Below are 20969 nucleotides of genomic sequence, written 5' to 3'. Positions count from 1 at the left end.
ATGCCCCTTTTACAGAGCTCTGCCTGCAAAGCCGAGGCTGGCATGACACGGAGATGGCAGCCGCAAATGACTGCCCAGGGCCCTGTCTGAAAGCAAGCCGGAGCCGCTGCCACAGCTGTCCCTTGCTATAAAGGCTGTTGGCGGTGGACAACCGCCGGCGTGGTGAATGGAAGCAACGCCAGCATAGGCAGGACAAGGCCACGCCAGGCCCGGGGGGTCGGCAGCTCGCGGCCGCTGCCGAGGCCTGGCCTTCCCTTGGCTCGGCAGTGCGCCTGCCCGGGCCCTGGGGCCGCCGGGCGGCAGGACCAGCGCGACCGCGGCGCTCCCGGGGACACCCCGGGCACAGGAGGCACCCGCCGCAGTGCCGATGAAGCTGCGAGAGAGAACCTCACTACCAAGCCCCGCCGGACACGGGATGCGGCTACGCCGGCGGGGGCGGGGGCGGGAGGTGCCGGAGCGCATGCGCGGAGGCGCGCTGCCCGGCAGCGGCGGGAGGGATTTGAGTGACTGCGCGGGAGCTGCTGTGGGAGACTTGAGGTGTCGGGGTCGCTCCGATGCTCGCTCGCCCGGCCATGTCCGAGGCATATTTCCCTGTGGGCCCCGGGCTGGGCCTGGAGGAGAACTTCCTGTCGCTGGACGACATCCTGATGTCGCAGGAGAAGCTGCCGGGCCGCGCCGAGAGCACCCTGCCGCCCCTGGCCTTTGCGCTAGGCCAGGGGGCCGGCACTGGTGACTCGATCGCTGAGGTAACCGGTGGGTGGAGAGGCAAAGAACCACAACTCCCGGCAGCTATCGCGCGGGGCGGGACGGGGTGGACAGCTGGCGCGGAGGCGCGGGTGACACTGGGAACTGTAGGCGTGCCCTCCCCCCCGTGACTCGGCAGGCGCTGCCCTGGGCGGAGCGTGCTGCTGGTGGCTGCGTGGTTGCTGCTCCCTTGTGGGCCTTGGGGCCTGTGGGCTCGCTGCCGCGCCGCGGACCTCTTCTCACGCGCCCCAGGCCTAAGCGGCCCTCTATTTTTGGGGTCACTGCAAGGAAGTTTTAGCTTCTAGCTGCCTTTTTTAAAAGTTATTTTTACTTTTATTGGATGCATTTTGCATGTGTTTTTTTTCCTGGTGTTTAATAATCGTCCAATTATTAGATTATACAACATCAATTAAAAAAATCTGCTTTCAGAGTCCTGCAGTAATAATTAATGCCTCTGAAGTGGGTCTGGTTTATATTACAATTACAGTAGACTGCTCTGAAAACAAAATTTACTTTTTGTGATACTGGATCTTCTTTGATAAAGTTCACTGTCTGTCTTTGGGGTTGCTTTACATGTATTTTCATGGCAAGGACAACTTTCAGTTTTTCTCATTCATGCAGGGATCAAAGCTGGAAATACCTCTGTGGCTTGCTAAAGGTCTCTATGAAAGCAAAAGAAGAATCATTTCTGTGGAACTGCCAAAGATTTACAAGGAAGCCTGGAGGACAGTGTTCAGCGCTGATGCCAGTGTGGTTGATCTGCATAAAATGGGGCCATACTACTACAGATTTGGCTCCCAGCTCCTGAATTTTGACAATCCAGAGAATCCTGAGATAGCTCAGACTATCCTGCAGGCAAGTATCTGAACTAAGTCTTGAAATTTGGTTTTACGTTTTTCCATCTTCCTCTTGTTCCCAGCTGCTCAGCAGTCTTCAGGAAAAATATCCTCTTTTAATCCAAATTACTTCTGGATTGAATATGGATTTCTAGATCAAGCTGTAGGATGACGCTTTTAGCAACTGCACAGTCTAGTGGTGGAAGCCTCAAGTATACATCCAGGAGTGTAATTTTAGCTTGGAGTTTCCACACTGTAAGTATGGTATTTCATAAAATCCTGTAAAACAGGACTAGAGGAGACATAAGATTATTTAATCGTGCCTGTGCTGCAAGGCAGAGTTAATTCGCCCTCTTATTATTTCTATTTTTCTACCCTGTTTAAAGCTCTGTAATGATGAGAATTCACACTGCTCTGGGAAATCTGTTTCAGTGCTTTGCCATCCTAATCTTAGAAGGTTTCCTCTAATGTCTAAACTAAAGCTCCTTTGTAGCAATACAAGCTCTGTTCTGTTTGTCTCGTACAAAGTAAACGCTGAGGACGGATTATTCTCTTCCTTCCTGCAACAGTCCCAATTAATTTGGTATCTCTTTGTGGGTCATGCTTTCTAAGCTCTGATTGTCCTTATTGCACACTGCTGGTATCTTTCCAGTTGATCTGCATCCACTGTGACGTGCAGTGCCCTGAACAGCATACAGTCTCTTGCTCAGGACTTGTGCTGATGAAAACAAAAAGATTACTTTATGAATTTTGTAGGCCATGATGCTCTTCGTTCATCATGGTGCAGCATCTTGTTTTTCACAGCAGAGTGACATTGATATGTGTTCGGTTTGCAGTCCACAGTAACATGGTACAGATTGCATATGCAGACAATCGTTCCTCTTCCTGCATTTGTACAGTTCCCTATTTCTGCCTTAATGTGAAAACTTACATTAGTCCCAGCTGAATCACATCCTATTGTTTTCACACCATCTTTCTAATTTGTCAGGATCGTTATGAATTAAGAGTTCTGCTCCCCAACATTCTTGCAGTCATCCCTCCTCCTTCTCCTGCATGTTTGCTAATTTAATAAGCACAACTTCTGTTCCTTTAGTAAGTTTATTAATTAATATATCAAACAGTATTCAGTTCCAGATAGACCCCTGTTGAACTGCACGCAGTATGTTCTTCCCTCCTGACAGGAGCTATGGATAATTGTCTTTACCGACCACTTACGGGTGGTTTAGCTAAATCTTGCAAGAATGCCCCATGACAGATACCTATCTGCTGCTTTTCCTCCCTTTGTAAGGGCTAGTGTCCTGCCGTAATAGGAAACTAGGCTGATCTCTCACAGTTTGTTCTTGGCAAGCCCATGTTGGCTGTTACTCTTGCAGAAGAGTATTTTCTTGCAGAAGTTTATGTATAGTTCATTTGTTCCGGTATGTTTCCAGGAATTGATACTGATGGATTTATAATTCCCTGGGTCTTCCTTGCTCCCTCTCCATCTCCTCTTTCTCTTTTAAAAGACAGGTACCATCTTTGCTAGTTTCCGGACTTCTGTGGTCCTTGAGCTTTTAAAGATAACCACTAACAGCTCTCAGATTTCTCCAGCCAGTTCTCTAAGTAGTCTGGGATGATTGCTATTGGTTTGGTTTTTTTTTCTTTTTTTTTTTTTCTTTCTCTATCTTTAAATGAAGGCTGATGCAGAGAGGCTTTAAAGCACTGCTGCTTTCTTGGAGTTGTCCACTGAAAGGTTGCTTTCTGCATTGAGGAGGTGACTACACCTTTCCTTGTCTATTCCCTTTCTGCTAATGGACATCTTAGGAAAAAAGCCACATTAGCACACATTACTTGTTGAGAGAAAAATCAAAGCATGCAAGGTATGCTTTCTCTTTATTAAAAGCAAACAAGAGGGGAGTTGTGTTGACTTAAAAAATAAAAAAAACACCAAAAAAACCCCCTCTCCCAAATATTCAGGAACTGTAAATGTGAAGTATAACTATTTGGTGGCAAAGCCAAAATTAGAGTTATTAATTTATAATATATTTATTCTATAAGCAAATCTCTAAAATACTACAGTTCTGATGATTCTAAAATCAGCTTCTGAAAGAACAAAGCATAGCTTTCAATGAGATTTGACCCTTTTTTTTTTTTTATTCCCAAAAGCAAAAATAAGGAGGGAAATAAAAATCCTTGAATATGTCTTGTTGCTTAGCTTTTTAAAATATTATTTATTAGTTGTAGATTTGTTTTTTTCTTTTTGTTTGTTTGTTTTTTTAATTTTTTTGTGGTTAAGTGTTTTCAGCATACTGAATGCTCTACAGTGGCAGTTTGGCTTAACTTCCAGGCCATTCACAAGTTGCAGCTTGTATGTTCCTGCAGCAGCTGCTGTGGCATGAGATTCATTCCACGCACTCTAAAGCAATGGTTGTTTGTGAAGTGAGATGGAATAGATCGTAATTGTGTTATACCCTGTGGTCTGCTCAAGCCTGTCATTAGGAAGCAGCCAAAATCTAATTCCGTGCTTGCTTCCCATCCAGTATATCAGGCACTTGCTCTCCCAGCTCAGGCAGGAAATGGTTTGTCTTTGTATCCAAGGTTAACAGGTGCTACACTGTTTGCAGACCCTTGACTAGTTGTGAACTATAGCCTATACCTTTGGCTTTTCAGTCTTGAAAGCTCAGGCCTCTAGCATTTGAGCTGAAGAAGCCTCTGTGTTACCTGCCAGTAATTTTGCTTATCTTCTTTAGACATTTATTAGCCGTTTTCGTCGTATCATGGACTCCTCTCAGAATGCCTACAACGAAGACACATCAGCGTTGGTGGCTCGGCTGGATGAATTGGAGCGAGCTTTATTTCAAGCTGGCCAGAAAGAGCTGAATGACTTCCAGTGCTGGGAAAAGGGACAGGCTTCTCAAATCACAGCTTCCAGTCTGGTCCAGAATTATGGGAAAAGAAAGTTCACAGATATGGATGGTTAAAAGCCTGAAGAACATGCAGCTACAGTGGGGGACATTGAGAGATCTACAGTCTGTCTGTCACAGAAGAGAAAGATGAGTCAGCTTTGGGGGAGGACAGGTTCCCTGTCCATTAATGGGAATTCCTCTCTATAACATCTTTGCATTAGACTAGTGCAAATTTTAAAGGCACACGGCAAGGGTATAAAAAATAGATCGCATCACATCACTGGATAGCTTTACAACTTGCTCATGCCACTCCTGAGGTTTTGCAATTACAGTGTTTGCTAGGTGGCTGAAAGGGTATGAGAGGATTTTCTAAAAGGGTAATTAATATTTAGTATTCTTTTATCTTCCAAATTGATTTTTACAATACCAGATCTGTTTGGAAAAAAGTTTAATTCTTTGTATTTCATCTTGCTCTTCCCATTCTAACCTCCTGGGAACAGCTGTTTCCAGATTCCCCATTCTTTGGAGAGCCCCAATGATGTGGAAAAAAATGTGGTACGAACCACATTTAATTTTTCCCATTTCTTATACATTGAGGTGGAACAGGTACTCTTTGTGAGGCAGGAATGTTTTTCTTTGCTGACTTTTGTACACAGTGGTAGTGCCCTGGAGAAAAATACCTCCTCTAATCCACGTAGCAAGCGAAGTGGCTGTGCAGGGCTCACGTGCCGCTTCATCCTCTCTCTCCCTTTCGGCCCTTGTGGGCTTGATGCTGCATGGGGTGGAGAATGTTCTCGCTTGATGCGAGTGGTTTTTGCGATGGATGCATCTCTATGATGGGTGTTAAGCTCCTCTGCTTGTTTTACAGAGGAAGCAACAGAAGGCAACAAAGAGTTAGTCCGGACTGGATCAGAAGCAGCAACTTTAATGGAAATTCTCCCCCGTTTTCAACCTCTGAGCCATCTGTTTTCCCATGAGAAATTCTGATTACTAAATTTGGTTAGTAGACGGGACAGAGCAAATGAACTGGGTTTCCTTCCTTCTGATGCATCTAAATGATCCTAGCAAAATAATCCTAGTAAATGTCATTCTTGCCAGTAGGAGTGACTGGAGTTGGAACTTGCTAAACAGCACAGTAGTTATCATCCTGTGTGGATGCCCTTAAACCTAGATTATCTGAAGTCCCACTGGATTTGAGACAAAAAACAGATGTAGGACTTATTTCCTGCAGTCATTAGGATGGTCGTCCTTTGGAAGCAGGTATTAGACATCCTATGGGTGCTTCTAAACGTCTGTAGAAGGTGGACCTTGCAGAGTACCTAAGTGGAGAAGCCAGATCGTAATGATACTGAGCGCTTCCTCTTCTGTGGGAATCACTGGGGGGTGACAGCAAGATCCACATCTTAAAGGAGTTGTTACTGGACTTGCAAATGCACCTGGATATTGCATACTTCAAACTGGAAACCTCAAGTACAAAGGGTGTGTGGCCATTCCTTGGCCAGAGGAGTGAAAGCTCTGCCTCTGGAGGTGGTGAGAGGGGACAGTGTGCTGGCTTCTCAAGCATCTTGGCGTGTCTGCCTCAGCTGCACAGGGCCAGCTGTCCTCCTACAGGAGACTAATTGGAAACTGCCTGACAAAGTATTTCAAGTATGTGCAAGATCAAATGCTGCTGCACTTAATTACTTAATGGCACATAATAGCCCATGCATTTTCATGAAGTTTTTGCCTATTGTCCATTTTTGGGTTTTTATGACCCAAAATATTTATTTTGTAAGGGGAGGCTCGTAGTAAGGGGAGGCTCGTAGTGTAAAATGTCTGTTGTTAATTGCCCTGCAGCAGAAAAATAGATCGGAAAGTGCAGGTCTCTGCAAAACTGTTGCCATGATAGATAGTGCAGTCCTGCTTATATCATTCCCCTTCTCTTACAGGTAATGTGTTTGGGAGCTACATTCGTGCAATCATGCGAGTGTAGAAGTAGTTCCTGTCTGACTTAGCCCATGTGGGTAATAGCTATTTGCTCAAGTCGTGGGAGAGACACTGCCAGCCAGTCAATAAGCTATTGATTTTATAAATTGCATTTTTTATGAAACACAAGATGGATGGAGGTGATTCTGTATTAACTTGACTTTGTTGTAGAGTGGTGGATAGTGGGTGGAAATGGGCTGTGTATGTACTTGTACCCTTCTGCTCCAAGCACTGTAGCATAGACTTCATGTAGCATGTCAAAGCTGTGTTCAGTTCTTCAGCTGCAAGGGAAGCAAGTTTAAGTCCATCTGTGATGAGAAGCATTTTTGAGTTGGAAGGATTCTTTTAATGAGTTGGTGGCTTTGACATCTTGTTGGTTTATAATCAAAATCACTGGTTCATCAATTTCTGGACTGGTTTTGGTGACTATCCAAACTCATTCTCCTCCATTTGTAAGAACATTTTTCTTTACTGCTGGGTGCAAAATCCAAGCAGACTTGCTCATTTGCCAACATTTTGTGCAGCTACTTTCAGAGTGGGGAGAAAAAAATCCCTGAAGTGGTCCTCAATGTAAGTAGGCTTTTTGTAAGTAGGCAATGTCACTGTTAGCAAGCTTGAGTGTTTAGGAATAAACACCAGTAAGACCCTTAAAAAATCTGATCCTGTAATTTTACATTACAGTATTTGGTTAGTAGTTTTGATATTCTGGTGATTTTTTTTCTTCTTTTTTTGTTTTTTCCTTGCTGGCTGGAATGCTTTTTTTTTCCTGTCCAGAAATACAACAAAAGAGTGCTCTGCACTTTTTATTAACACAGACTGGCCTTTATGATTGCACAGCAGCAAGCTGTAAGTTAGAGCAGTTTGAACTTGTGTATTTTCAGAATGGCACAATAAATCCTCATTACAGAACTATAGAAAAGAGGTCTGAAAAGGACTTTTAAGTGTTATTTCTCCCCATGTCCCTCACCTTTTAAACTGGAGGACTACTGATGTTTATGAGAAAGCAGTCCATAGACACATTTTACAGTATTGCCACAATGGTTTTCATTGCAATCAGATAAAAAACAGGCAAAATTTGGAATGCTGATTAGTTATGCGTTCACATAAGAATATTTGTTTGGGTTTTAATGGCCTGTTTTTGAAAAGAGGTGTGAGCTTACCTGGTCCAGCCCTTTTTCCCTAAAGCAAGGAGTTGGACTCAATGATCCTTATGGGTCCCTTCCAACTTCAGATATTCTATGATTAGCCCCGTCTAACCCATCTTAGGATGATGTTTGTCCAGCCAGGCCTTTAGAAACGGCCTCTGCAGGAGAATCCACAGCCTCCCTAGGTACTCTGTTCCTGTGTCCGGCTGCAGTGTATGGTGAACAAAGCTGGAGCTGGGCATTCACTGACACAGCAGAAGACGTGGTCAGTTGAGCTTCCTGGTGGTGAATTCCTATTGGAATGGTTAGTGAAACAAAAATTTTCCTCACCTAAGTTTTACATTAACTTCCCGTAAAACTCTCAGCTCCTCTTGTTTGTCTTCTATGTATTTTTTTCAAGCAGGCAAGGCAGCTGTGGAAGGTGACCCCCAGTTAAATACAAATAGCTCTGCAACCAGCACACACACACTTTCTCACCTATCTAAATTACCCTTTCACAAAATATTCATGTTTCTTCCTTGGTCTCCTTCGCCCTAAACAATGTCTTAGTTTGTCCTCTGGCATTGAGTTATTTTTGGTCAGCAGAATGAAGCGGTTGGTTACTTCTGCCAGCCTGGAAGCAATAGGTGGTGTCATTCAGACCAACAGCAACCAGGAGAAGCAGCAGCAAGAAATGTTTTGAGAACTGACATACTGCAACACCACATATTATTTTTGAGAGAAACAGTGGCACCTAACTGAGTTAGGAGCCTTTCTGATCTTGATCAGTGATTTTTTTCTACCCATTTTCTGTGGGTAGGCCCACATTTTAGGGACCAGCTATTACAAGAGCTTCATTCAAAATTTGAATTGAACTGGTTGCTTAACAGAGATGTGATGTAATTCAGTAGAGGCACAGTGTGAATGCTTTCTTCACACAGAGCTGCTTCTGTCCCCAGATGTGCTTTTTATAAAACACATTGTCTGGTAGCACAGCATACGGCTCAGGAGTTCATGGTTTTATTTAAAAAACTAGCTATTCATCTAGTACTGCCTCTGCCTGACAGGAGCCAACTCAAAGCTGTTCCTTGCCTCAATTCACTTTTCAGACAAGTAAAGGTAACACTCCCTTATTAAGAGTGTGTTTTGTCCTCTGGATTGTAGGCAGCATCTTTGTTACAGCAAATATGCCAGCCAGATTTTCCCAGCTCTGCTGCATCTGCCAGAGTGCAGATGCCTGCTTGATAAGTGCTTGTCAGAGCTGATTCCCCTTTTCAGAAATCACTCTGGTTTCCTTGATCAGTCCCATTCAACCCTTACTGCTAAGCTTCTTCAAGACTGCCACGTATCTGATAACTTACAAGTGCTTTTCCCACTCTCTGCCCTTCCCTCCTACCTGAACAGCCACTTGGCCTTGCAGAGAGTGGCCAAGCATGCAGTTCTAAGCCCACATTTCTCCTCTGTTTTCCTGATCTTACCTGCTCAGAAGTGCTTTCACTAGAGTTGATGCACTAAATGCTGAGCAGAATTGTTGGTGAGACTTTGTGCAAAACCTGGTGGAAGGATAACAGATTGCTCTGGTTTCATTATGTCACACAAGTGAGTAATGGGGGGAAGGCCATGCACACTTCCAACTTATGTCTGATGGTTTTGCTTTGCAAGACTGGCTTTGGGAGCTGAACTCTAGTGGGTGTAACATACTTTTCTGGTTTTTGTGCTGACGAGGCAAGGTGATTCAAGTCTGGGGTAGGGAGATGCTGCTTTTGAAAGAAGCTTTGCCAGTTTGGGCTTCCCTTGAAAGTGCCTGCTGGGAGAAAACCATCTGAGTACTTGCCTTGAGTTGTATGTTTTACCACAGTGTTGCTGACTGAGAGCTGCTGCTTACATCTAGGCCCAGGGAGCTTTTGGGTGTGAGAACAGCCTGACGGCCTTTGTTCTGAAACTAAACCTGACATGGTGTCAGCAGGACCTTGAGGATGGTGTGAACCTGTTAATGTCATGCGCACGTTGCTATGGAGAGGATGCCAACTTACTGCGGCTGGGCTGGAGCTGAACGTACATTTTACTAGTGTATTGAGTTTTTATGTAGTTTATCACGTCCTCTGACCCTATGTCCACAAATCAAGCCGATCTCTTCAGCACTAAGATACTTCCACAATGAATCGGGGTCAATGAAGCTGGAAGCTTCACATTGTGCTCTCTGATCAAACAATACTGTCATCTCAGCCTACGTTAGATACACGGTCAGGTTGGAGCTTTATACCCTGCTGGTGTTATGCAGGTTTAGAGACACCGTCTTGCTCCTTTTCTGCCAGAGTCTGCAGTAACCTCTTTGCTGCTGGCTGAAGTGCACGTTGGGTTTTCCCAGTAGTTGCTAGGGGAGTTTGAAAGGATGACCACGGGAAGGCCGTGGCTTGGGAGTGCCTGTGCATGCACTGCTTGTCAGTAGCCAGAAGAGGGGGCACTGAGCTGAAGACTTTTTTTTTTTTGTGCAGGTCCTACAGTAACTGCTTTTAAGTTGTAGGTAGCGAGAACCCTATTTGGCCTGTGAGATCAAACTAGGTGTCTAAGTGCCTTTCTGTTGTATCTGCCAGGCAAAAACACAAGTCAAGTGAGATTCAGAGCAGAGTTTAGGTTGTGCTACCTTGTCGTAGATTTGAGCATACAAGAAGAGTGGATGTCATGGTTGGCAGAGGCAATGAAGTATTACTGATTGCTGTATAAGGAGGGAAGTGGTGAGAAAGCTGCCAAGAAAGAGTAGCAGAGGAGGAGACGGACAGACACTGGGCTGTGCCACTTCATTTAATGTGAGATATGCTGAGCATGCAGCGTGCCTGAGCATGCAGGACTACCTGAGCGAGTGCAGGACTTGCCTCGTGCTGGAGCGGTCAGTTCCCCAAGGAGTCCTGCGGCACTGTGGTGGGCTGGGGAGGGGCCGGCTGCAGGAGGTAGCGGCCTGGCTTCTGCTGCCTTCTCCTTCACAAAGTGCTACTTGCTTATTCCTCAGTTGGAAAGCCTGGGAAGTGGAGTTGGGATTGGGTGTGTGTGTGTTTAAAGGCTGTGATTCACAGGGATCAGAAAGGGAAGAGACCAGCACATTGTCCACACGTCTCTTCTCTGTCTGCCAGTGCTCTGAGCCCAGTGCTCAACACGTACCATCCAGAAATTCAAAGCCCTTCTGCCAGGGACAAATTTGCCGTCCTGTGGTCCCTGGCTGCGGTGGATGGAGCTGTGGTCTGCCTGTGGCTGTTCCCATTTCTACAATATGTCCTCATCAATTTGTTGGGACAACAAGAGACAGGGAGAAGAAGTAAAGTTTCATTTGCCCTCTTCTCCCCACCACTTGTTGGAGGGAGCTCTCCTAGCTGCCAAGGAGCAAGAAAAGCAGCCTTGGAGAAGTTGCCTCCCATGGTAGTCATGAAAGCATCTGGCCATGGGAGCAGCGTGCCTGGGAAGGCAGCCAGCTGCACAGAGTAAGGCGGGGGGTAGCAGCCGCCGTGGGTCTGCTTGGGCAGGAGATGAGAGGTGGGAAGAGATGATGGGAAGCAGAGCAGGCAGGGAGAGGGGGAGTATCCAAAGGCTTTCAGGAAGCAGGTCAGCATTCAGTGTGGTACTGCCTCATTTGAAGGGGTCCTGAAGTGCTTCCAGTTGCCATTGTAAACAGTGTAACATCTCGGTAAATAAACTGCAGGACCACTTCCAGGCTGCGCATCATCGCATGGTTAGTCTGAGACCAAGGACTGGGGTGAAGAGAGCTGGAGATGTATGGCGAGGTAATGGAGAGGAGGAGGAGGCAAGAGCTGGAGAGGGACCTCAGGGAGTGAAAAAGAACCCAGAGGGGACTTGAGACAAGGCCTGAAGACAAGAGGGAGGAGGAAGACAGTGAGGTTCCACCTGCCCCGGGCACTATTTCCATTGAGTATGCTTAATGGGTTTTGATTCACAGAGAAGATTGCTCCTGGGAGCCTCTTCTTCCCTGGGTGCTGAGGGCTGCCCAGGCTTTCCTGCACAGGTGCCAAGCTTGCTGGGAGCCTGGCAGAGCCGACCCCATGCTGCTGCTCTTGGAGGGGCTGTGTGCAGGAGAGCAGAGTGGCATGAAGAGCAGCACGCTGCTGGACGACTCCTCGGCTGTTGTGGAAAATTACAAGGGGCGGCACAGCCCCAAAAAGCCAAGGCATTTGTTCTGGTTTTCGAAACACTTCATTAATGTCATTGACAATACCAGCAGGCTCCTGAGATTAGCACGCTTCTATTTTTGAAGAATTATTTCTCATGGCAGGCTGCCAAGCAGTGCCAGGCGGCCTTCGTATCCTTTCTATCTGGATTGGCAGGACACACTATGGTCTTTCACCTTTTGTTAGTCTCTGTAAAGCCATATAGCTGCAGCTCTTCACAATGCTCCCCCATGCCTTGGGGGAAATGTACCTTCTTCAGGTTTTCCAGCTAGCCCTGTGGCAAGGCAGAAATCCCTTGTGTTTTAGGACAGAAGCCACTTTTCCTCTAGGTGCTGGGTTGCAGGCAAGGCACAGGCAGCACCTGGGCTGAGCAGGGTTTGGGGTGTGAGGAGCATGTAGGGACATAGATGAAGTTTGCAGAGTGCAGTGCTCTCTGACTGTGCCTATGTCTAGGTGCAGAGTTTCAGGCACAGCTTCTCAGGGGAACAGCATGTTGTGCTGATGGAGCAGGTGAGGGATGTGGCTGCCTCGGTGCTTGTTCCTGGGCAGGGCCGCAACTGCAGCACTGCATCCTGCTGTGTCAGGATGTGGCATCGCTGGAGTCAGAGAAAGCAGCTGGCATTGCCTGGGGGAAGGTGAGGTACCTCTGCTCATCAGCTCAGCCCCCTTGGAAACACAAACCATGGGGCTTGCTTCTCCCCAGCTCCAGCTGGAAGGTGTAGGAGCACAGCAGCACCCCAGGACCATTTCATACTGCTATTCTCTCCTAAGTGTGTCTTTAATGCCTGATGTTATGATATCAGAGCTGTGCTTGAGTCATGGCACTCAAATGCATTGTGAACTGCTCTTGCCCCTGTTTCAGGCTCAGGTTCTCGTTGACAACTATGCATTAAAAGCATTTTACTTTCAATTAGCCTACGAAATGGAGGGGGGACCCCAAGGGTGAAGATGGTTTTAAAGCTTGGAAGCTGTCTTCTGTGTATGCTGGGATCCTGTAAGATTAGAGAAAAATAGCTTCACTGTAGGAAATCCCAGTTTGCCTGCAGATGAGCTTGAGAAACTGCAACCCTAAAGACAGTCCCAGGCTTGCCCACCTCCAAATTTCTCTGCCTAGAAATGGGCAGTGGTAAGGAGATGCCTCCTGAGGGTCCTGGTGATGCTGTTGCATCTCTGTTGTGATGCTGCAATACAAAAAACGTGGCAAAAAGCAAATGGAGGTTGCAAAAGCCCAACCTGCGCTCTCAGCTTGTGTGGCTTGTAAGGCTGGGCATGTCTCTAGCTGTCCTGTTGGTCCCTTGAGGGCTCTGGGTTCTCCCTAGGTAAAGCAGAAACACAAAGAGGATTATGACAAACCCTCACAAACAGGAGGTTTTTGCTGGACATAAAAGGCAAATTTTTCCCTGACTTCAGACCAAGAAGCTGCCAAATGCTTAGGATGCAGCGTGGCTTTTCTTCTGAGGCGTTAGAGCAAAAGGGGAGTGAGGACATGACGACACGACAACATAGTCCTGTAGCTGGGGGGCTTGGCAGCGATGCATTTGGGAGGAAGCAGTAAAGCAGATACAGAAACCAAGGCACCATCAAAACAATCCTCAAATGTGCCTGTTTCTCTTGCTGTGGGACTGTCCTCTGCAGCATGGGTGTGTCTTGGCAGGCAGGCTCCCATCACAGCAATGATTTAAGATGAATTTCTTGCCTTTGTCTCACTTACAAATACAAGATTTTACAGTTTGTTTAGGTGTTTAATTGACACCTGGGGGAGTTGGAGCTGATGGATCCTGCAGCCCCTTTCCTAAGCACTTTTCGTGCCTGTGGGTGGCTGAACAGCCACTTTTACTGCTGGGGGGCAGCTCTGCAGTTGGGGTCAGCGAGCAGAGGGCTCGTGGGCTTCAGGGGGGAGCCATGCACAGGCCCTGGTCATCATTAACAGAACAACCTTTGGAGTCACACCCTTTGGAAAGGCTTTCGGAGAAGATTCCCCCCTCACTTGTTCTGGTGGAGACCCAAGGAGTGCTGGTGGAGTGGAGCAGAGCTGAGCCAGGTACAGCCTGTGTTTTTCTGGGCAGGGCTGTACTCTGCTGTACTGCCCCTGTGAATAGGGGCTAGCTCCAGTGAAACCAGCAGGGTTACTCCAAGTTTGCACTGAATCAGCAGGGTATTGCAGTTGTGGTGGATTTACCAAGCTCTGCTTGGAGGCTGAGCTGTGATTTTTCCTTTCAGTTTGGGCTCTCAGGTGCACAAATGCAGCTCTAGCTGCCTGGCTGTGAGTCTGTCCCATGCTGATGCAGGCAGAATGGGGTGAACAGATCATCGCCTCCCTGGATGGCCAGGCCTCATTGTGGCCATGCTGCTCCCCTGATGAGCACTGCTCTGGATTTACACCAGGATCCTCCAAGTGAGGCCCTCCCTGTGCAGCCCTGGGCATGCAGTGGCATTTAACCCCTGAGCATCTCTGCAAAGCGATCCCACTCTCACCCCCGGAGTGTCCCCGAGTCCTAGCTGGCCAGGCTGCGCCCAGCACCCTGGGGCTTCAGCTGAGTCAGCAGGACAGGATGGTACAGGAAAAGGAAAATCACTGTGAATCAAGCCTCAGGAACAGCATCTGCTTCGTGGCAGAGACCGATTTAATCTCCTTAGCAATTGCCTCAATCGTAGAATCAGCAGGATGCTAATTAATTGAGAGGCACTCAACAACAGACGTTGAGATCCCTCCCGGCTTTAAGTGGAACCCTTTTGGGTTTGGCAGTTGTGGCTGGCTGCTCTCCTAACAAACGGGGTCTGCCTTGGGGCTAAAACCCTGCGTGGGGTATCTCTGCACTGGTTACCCCGTGGCTGCCCATCCCTCTCTGCTGGCTCTGGCTGAGGCTGGGGTGTCCACACAGAGGTGAGATGATGCCACATCTGTGCGCTGCTGGGAAAGCACCCACATCGGCCTCCTGCTCCTGGCTCTCCGCCAAGGGAGCCAGCAGACAGGGGTGACTGTGGCCCATCAGACCACTCACCCTGCCTCTCCCCTGCCCCTGTGGCCTGGAGCCAGCCCCTCACCTCCACCCTGAAAGCCCACAAGCTGATTAAGCCCAGCATGTTAATTGGCTTCGACAGCTCATTTTGTTATCTTGCATTTAGTTATTGATGGGATGCGTGTGACTGGGTTCACAGTGAAGGTCAGTGCCAGGCTGGGCCAGAGCCCCTTGTTTAGTCTACCCCAGGACGTGGGATGGGGCTTCAGAAGCTCTGCCAGGACTATCTGTAAACTGACAGTACAGTCACACAGCCAGCAGCAACAACATCAGGGATGATTTTACCCCAGGGATGTGCAACACCCTGCCGCAGGAGGATGTGGAGGCTGGAAGAGAACTGGGTTTGAATGGGTATTTGGCACCCACTGGTGAAAACCACTCTTTCCAGGGCTGTTCGATACAAGGATTGGATTTAAAGCCCCTGAGCTGGGAGGATGCACAGGCCAGGACAGCACCTGGTATCCAGACCTCCCCAAACCAGTTTGGTGACTTCATATTCATTTTGTCTTGTGCTTCTCCTATAAGGGACAGGGCTAAAAAGGGAAGGAGGAGGATGAGTGGGCAGGGAGGTGTGTGCTGCATGGCTGGGTTGGTGCTCCCACAGATGCACCCCTGCAGTGCTCCTGGTTCCAGGTGGGGTCCAGGCTGCTCTTAATGGGAAGCTGCTGAAATTTGGTGCCTCCAGGTCGGGCAGGCATGGTAGGGGCTGGAGGGGCAGCAGGCTAGCCACCTGGAGGGGCTGGACCTGGAGGCAGTCAGGCTGTCTGGCTGTCTGGCGGCTGTGTGCAGGGCAGGGGGGCATGTTGAACTCCTCACCGTTACCTAAGTGCCTGCACTTTCATCCTGGCTAACAGTTGGGTGCCTTGAGAAAAGGACTCTGGAAATGTTGGCTGATGCTTCCCATCATTGGTGGGTCAGGGTGTCCTTGAGTCCCCCCATCTCCACACAGGCACAGGGAGTTTGATGGAGCTCCAGAGAGGAGCAGTTGCTGAGTGAAGAGACAATAAGGGATTGGGAGGACACATTGGTGGGTTTTGGTTAAAAGTTCCAAAATCCTGGCTGAGGCACTCAACCATACTGAATGTGCCTTTCCAAGGAGCTGGAGAGCTGAGAGGAAGGTTTATGGTCCTCCAGCAAGCCATGAGCCATGGGAGGAAGGGCTGAATACCTGCCTCTGGTGGAGAGGGTTGTGTTGCAAAGGGGTGATGCTAAGAATTAACCTGCTGTCCTGGGACAGCGTGTGATGGTGCCTTTGGCCAGCCCTCTGCCTCTCTCCCCAGCATCTGCCAGGTCCATGGCTTAAATGCAGTGCAACAAGAGAGTGCATTAGCGAGAAGCAGGATGAAATCATTAGAATTGATGCATCCCCCCAGAGCTAGAGGTATTGATCAACTGCGGGCCAAGGAGAAGGTCAGGGGCAGAGCTGGTGGGGTGCAGGCAAGGGGACCTGGTTATTTGGCTGCTCCTGTGAAGGCTTTCAGGATGAGCAAGGAGGAAGGGCTGCAGTGGCTGCTCGGGCCCCTCCAGATGCCTTCTCCTGCCCGGGAGAGGACTGGCTGTGCTGGAGCCCTTCCTACGTGTGCTGCTCTGCCCTGCTGCATCCCCCTCCTGACCCAGGCACCCTGGCAGGGAAGCTGATGCCTGGAAAACCCTAGATGTGTTCCCTGTGCTCTAGGCTCCTCTCATGACTGTGACCCTAGGGAGCCCCCCAGTCCTTGGGGCAGAGCTGGCTCCACTCCTGCCAGCCTCCCCCACCCAAACACAGACAATTCACTTCCTTGCTGGTTTTGCCCAAGGCTTTGCTGTCCCTCCTGTGTGACAGCCCTTCCTTGGCTCTGCCACCCACCCAGGAGCCTGGGCCAAGGCCCCAGCCTGGGTCTGTCTCGATGTGCTGATGAGGTCCTGAGAGTTTGGGCAGCGCAAATGGAGTGGGCTCGGCTCGCGTGGATCAATCTCTGCCTGCACAAGCAAAGGAGCGCCAAAGCCACCTAGGGCTGCTGCAGCCATCTGCAAGACTCCCTGAGAGCCCCCCCCATCTCCCCCCCCGGGGACATCTGTATCAGGCCAAGCTTTGGTTTGAGCTAGAGCAACTTATTTTCATGCGCAGCCTGCTGACATGTCTACTGCAGATGATGGGCATCTGCCACCTTCCAGGGAGAGGTGGTGGGTGCCCATCCTACGAGGGCTTCTGGAAGTTTGAGGACAGAGGGCAGAACCCAGATCCAGCCTTGTGCAGGGATCAACAGCATCTTGCTGTCTCAGTAGGAGGGTTGACGGGCTCACCTGAGCTTGCTTCTTATCTTTCCAACATTAGAAGCCAAATATAATCTGCTTTAAAAAATCTGCCCTGCCAGCCCCAGTGCCTCCACACCCCTGGGAAAGTGGTCTGCATTTCGAGACCCAAGTGCCCTCAGCTGCTGGCATGTCGTGGTCTCACCACATTGCAACCTTGGTGTGTGCTTGTGAGGTTCCCTGGTACCCAGGCAGGAGTGGGACCCCCTCCCCACCTCCCAGCTGAGCTGCACACAACCAGACAGTGGAGAGGTGCAGCCCAAGTGCACCTGGCCCCTGTGTCCCCAAATGCAGTTGGTGGTAATTGGGGAACTGTGGAAACTCTGAGAACAATTGAGTCTTTACACTCCATCACCCTCCCCTTAAACCACTGCAGCAGCTCGCAGCCAGAGAAGCCAGTCCTTGGAAATGGCATTATCCCTCTCTCCAGGGGAAGGGAAGAGTGGGCAACTTTGCTCCATCACGATGGGTGCTGCATAATTGAAAATGCTGATTAATGCTGCCTTTGAGAACGTGCCAGTCTCTGGCCTCCGAGGAGAGAGACCCTGCTGTCTCTGCTCTGTCTCACGCCTATCAACTTGCTAAACGTATCTGCACACATCCAGTCACTCTCTGAACAGCTTGGCTCTGCTCTGCTGACAGGTATTTATTTAAAGCCTGGCTTGGCTCTGAAAAGGGGCTGTCGCAGAAGCAGCATGGCAGGGCCAGGTGCTGCTGCTGCCTGCTCATGTGGCTGGGAGGAGGCAGGGAGGGATGGAGGAGGCTGCTCTGGAGAGATGGGCAGGAGGTTGGCCTATGGGCCCAAAGGCCTTGGCAGTCCAGCAAGTCACAGAGAGGCTGCAGGTGGGCTCTGCAGGCGAGGACCTGCGAAATAGCACCTCCAGAAGAGGTGTCTCCTGGTGGTGGGAGAACTCTTCATGCGCCAGGCCTGTTCCCACAGCTGACTGTCTCTCCTGGTGCCTCTCTATGTGTTTTGAGGCACCTCTTGTCCAAAGCAATATGTTTGCTGGTGCTAGGACACCTTGACGCCACATTAAGCATCCTTCATTTTGCACCTTTGCTTTGAATGCCTTTCTCTGTCCTTGGTGCAGCTCTGAGGGGTGTTGTGGGGGGGCGGGAGGGGCCACACTGTAGTGGGGGTAGAGGTTGCACCCGCTTTGGGACCTGCAAAACCCAAGGGAGATGGGTGAACCTTTCTGTGGTTTCCATGTATTTTGATCAAGGTTCTGGTGCTCCTGGAGGTGGTTTGAGACTTTGAGATGGAGACTCTTGGATGCTCAGCTCCTCCCTGGCCGCAGTGGGCTGCCCAGAGCACAGAGCAGCAGAGGGATCCCCTCAGCACCCATGCCTTCAGCCTCCTCTCTGCCCCTCCTGGGACAAGCCATTCCCGGGGCAGTCAATGGGAGTTTGTATTCACACTCCCTGCCGGATGCATCTGATCCCCCCTGCTCTGGAAAGCCATGCACTGTCCCATGTGGAGGCAGGAGCACGAGTGAACGTTGGCTCCTGAGGGACCCCTGCATCCTCTGCCTGGCTCTGGACCAGCAACGGCAGGCACTGAAGCAATGCCTGGTTGCATCGGCCCCACTGGGCTGGTGCGGGAGGAAGAGGAGGAGGGCCTGCCTCTCCACCTTCGCTCACTTAGGACCGGGGATATCTCCCTCTGGCTCTCCAGATCCACAAAGTGCAATGCCTAAGCTGAGTTGAGCAGCTTCATCGCAAGGAGAAGGGAGTTCAAGGCAGCACGGTGCCACATGCGCGCTGTGGGCACACTGAGCTCCAGGGCCAGATACCTCCCTCTGTAAATCAGCTGTGCTCTGCTGTGCTTAGCCAATCAACGTAGCTGATGACTAACAGAGCGTTGGAAACAGCTGACGGCAAAGTCCCCATGGCTGCCTTGTTCCTGGCCCAAGAGCGCAGCTGAGCCATGGGAATTTTTCTTGGTGGGTTGCTGGGCTTTTTTTTTTTTTCTGCCTTTTCAACAAAATCTTCCTGTTTCCCTGCGGCAGAGGGGCTGTGAGCGCAGGGAGGAGCAGGGCTCAGAGGAGCAGCCATCCTGCAGAACTGGTGGGCAGCTTGAGCAGCGAAAGGGGGAGACTCAGGGTCTGAATGAACAGAGAAACTTGGACAGGGCCCAGCCCTATTAGAGGGACATAGGAGAACATGTCGTTAGGGCAGAGCCCACAGCCAGGATGGAAAATTACTGGTAGCCTCGCATTGCGAGGGCAGGAGTCAGCCAGGGTGGGGGGGGCTGGCGGCTCGCCAGCCCCAGCACATGCTTTGTGCAGTGGTGGAGGAGCAGACAGGGCACAGTGCATCTCTGCCCTGCTCCAGGTCATGGAGGCAATGCTCCCCGTTCTGGGCTCGCAGGCTGCGTTGTAGGGAGAGGATGCTGAGCTGCCTGCAGGATTGCATCTTCCCAGGCAGCTTCAGTGAAATGTGTGGTGTTAGGCTGGAGAGTGGCGTGGCTGGCTCCTTCCTGTTGCTGCCTGCAGCCCAAGCTGTGAGCTCATGCATCGGCAGTGCCATGTCGCAGCCTCCCCTTGTTCTGCATGAAGCCCAGCAGTTCTGGGGGGACTGACCCATCCTGGGACCAATCTGGGGGCTCTGGCCAGGGTTTAAGGGGTCTCTTTTGAGGTGTCCAAAGTCCAATTACCCTGCTGTCATTCTGGCCCTGATTATTTTGGAGCCAGCAAGCCGTGGGCCTTTCGCTGCCCTGCGGATGCAAGGCTGCGGCAGACTATGCCTACCCTAGGGTGGGCAGGCAGTGGGATGCAGGATGGGGCCCATCACCAACAGCTGGTGCTCCAGCACTGCTGTGTTGAGCCCAAGACAGCCTGGTGGCCTGCTTGCTACGGCCATGGCTCCACAGCATGCAGTCCCATGCCCATGGAGCAGCTTTGCCTGGCAGACACCTCTGCCTCAGCACAAGCATGTCCCCACGGCCACCGAGGTCATCCTCTCACTGCTTTGTATGCACTGCTGGTTTCTGAGAGATGGCTCCTGGGCATTTTTGGAAATAGGCCCTTGGAATATGTCTCACCAACTGCTAACTCTCCTTGTTTCTCCCCTTTTGAACAGCTTGACCAAAACAGCCCATCAAAGGTCCAGGGTTGAGCAAAGCAGGGCCAGCAGCCACATGCTCCAAACAATGTCTTTATTTAAGGGCAGCAATAAAAACATCACACTTGCACACAACCAAGGCTAAATTTAGCTCTGACTCCTCTGCGCATTGTCACTGGACTGCATGTGCCTTCTGGTGCTACCTAATCCCCATGAAACCCTTCGATACAGGTGCATCGACTGTACCGATCCCCTGTCCAGCCAACACAGCAGCCAGCACATCTGCCCCAGGCTGCTTCTCCTCCTGTCCCCAAATTAGCCCCATGTGCAGTGCAGGATGCACCCTGGAGCTGTTGGCCATGTGTCAAACCCTGCCCTGCCTCAGAGCTTGGATTCAGACCTCTGCTTCCCTTGCTGGTCATCTCTACGGTTGCTCTCTGCTGGTGGCAGCTGCGTGCTCCGTCCATCACCAGCTGTCTCCACTGGACGGGTCCTTGCAGCACTGCCAGTACTAGGTGCTGCTGTGGGAAGGGTGGCCAAGGGGTGCGGAGGTACGTGCAGCGGGGTTGGGGCTCCCAGCTTGCCTCTGCCAGGTTGAGACGGCACTGTGGTCCTTGCAACAGGAGCTTTGGGGAGGAACAGGGCCAGGCTGGAGTATTTTTGTTAGAGTTTTATGGTCTTTACCCTCTTTTTCATGAAATCTTTCCAGGTTTCTTCCAGAGACAGGGGAAATGAAAGGTCCCAGGGCCTCATGTCCTGCCACCTCCCCTCTGCCAGCAGTGGCATCACTGGGTTCAGCAGTTCTGGCCCCTCTGCCTCTCCACTTGCAGGCGTGACTGCTGAGGCAGCTCCAGTGCCGGGGATC

The 20969-nt window shown here is 50.1% G+C and overlaps 1 protein-coding gene across 3 annotated transcripts; it reads left to right on the top strand.

Moving 5' to 3' along the window:
- Positions 1-474: 474 nt before the first annotated feature.
- On the top strand, positions 475-13398 carry GINS3 (GINS complex subunit 3). 3 transcript variants are annotated; one of them, XR_012044110.1, is made up of 4 exons: positions 475-746; positions 1366-1599; positions 4310-5464; positions 6394-13398. XR_012044110.1 is itself a non-coding variant. In XM_072872378.1 (3 exons), the coding sequence occupies exons 1-3, from the start codon at positions 555-557 to the stop codon at positions 4538-4540; spliced, it is 657 nt and encodes a 218-aa protein (XP_072728479.1). In that variant the 5' UTR covers positions 475-554; the 3' UTR covers positions 4541-13369. The 3 variants fall into 3 exon arrangements, 2 of the variants coding, with proteins under 2 accessions (XP_072728479.1, XP_072728480.1); XM_072872378.1 differs by having other exon boundaries at positions 4310-13369; XM_072872379.1 differs by lacking the exon at positions 475-746 and adding an exon at positions 928-1203 and having other exon boundaries at positions 4310-13371.
- The last annotated feature ends 7571 nt before the right edge of the window (positions 13399-20969 follow it).

Source organism: Ciconia boyciana, chromosome 9, assembly GCF_034638445.1.
Source record: "Ciconia boyciana chromosome 9, ASM3463844v1, whole genome shotgun sequence".
Taxonomy (NCBI): Eukaryota; Metazoa; Chordata; class Aves; order Ciconiiformes; family Ciconiidae; genus Ciconia; species Ciconia boyciana.
Note: the sequence above shows the minus strand (reverse complement) of the source record. Positions and strands in the feature narration are given on the sequence as shown.

Excerpts from the sequence above, each read along its gene's own strand:
- GINS3 (XM_072872378.1), top strand. The coding sequence starts at position 555 with ATGCTCGCTCGCCCGGCCATGTCCGAGGCATATTTCCCTGTGGGCCCC. Across the intron at positions 747-1,365 it reads CTGGTGACTCGATCGCTGAG|GGATCAAAGCTGGAAATACC; the intron begins GTAACCGGTGGG and ends TCATTCATGCAG. Across the intron at positions 1,600-4,309 it reads TAGCTCAGACTATCCTGCAG|ACATTTATTAGCCGTTTTCG; the intron begins GCAAGTATCTGA and ends TATCTTCTTTAG.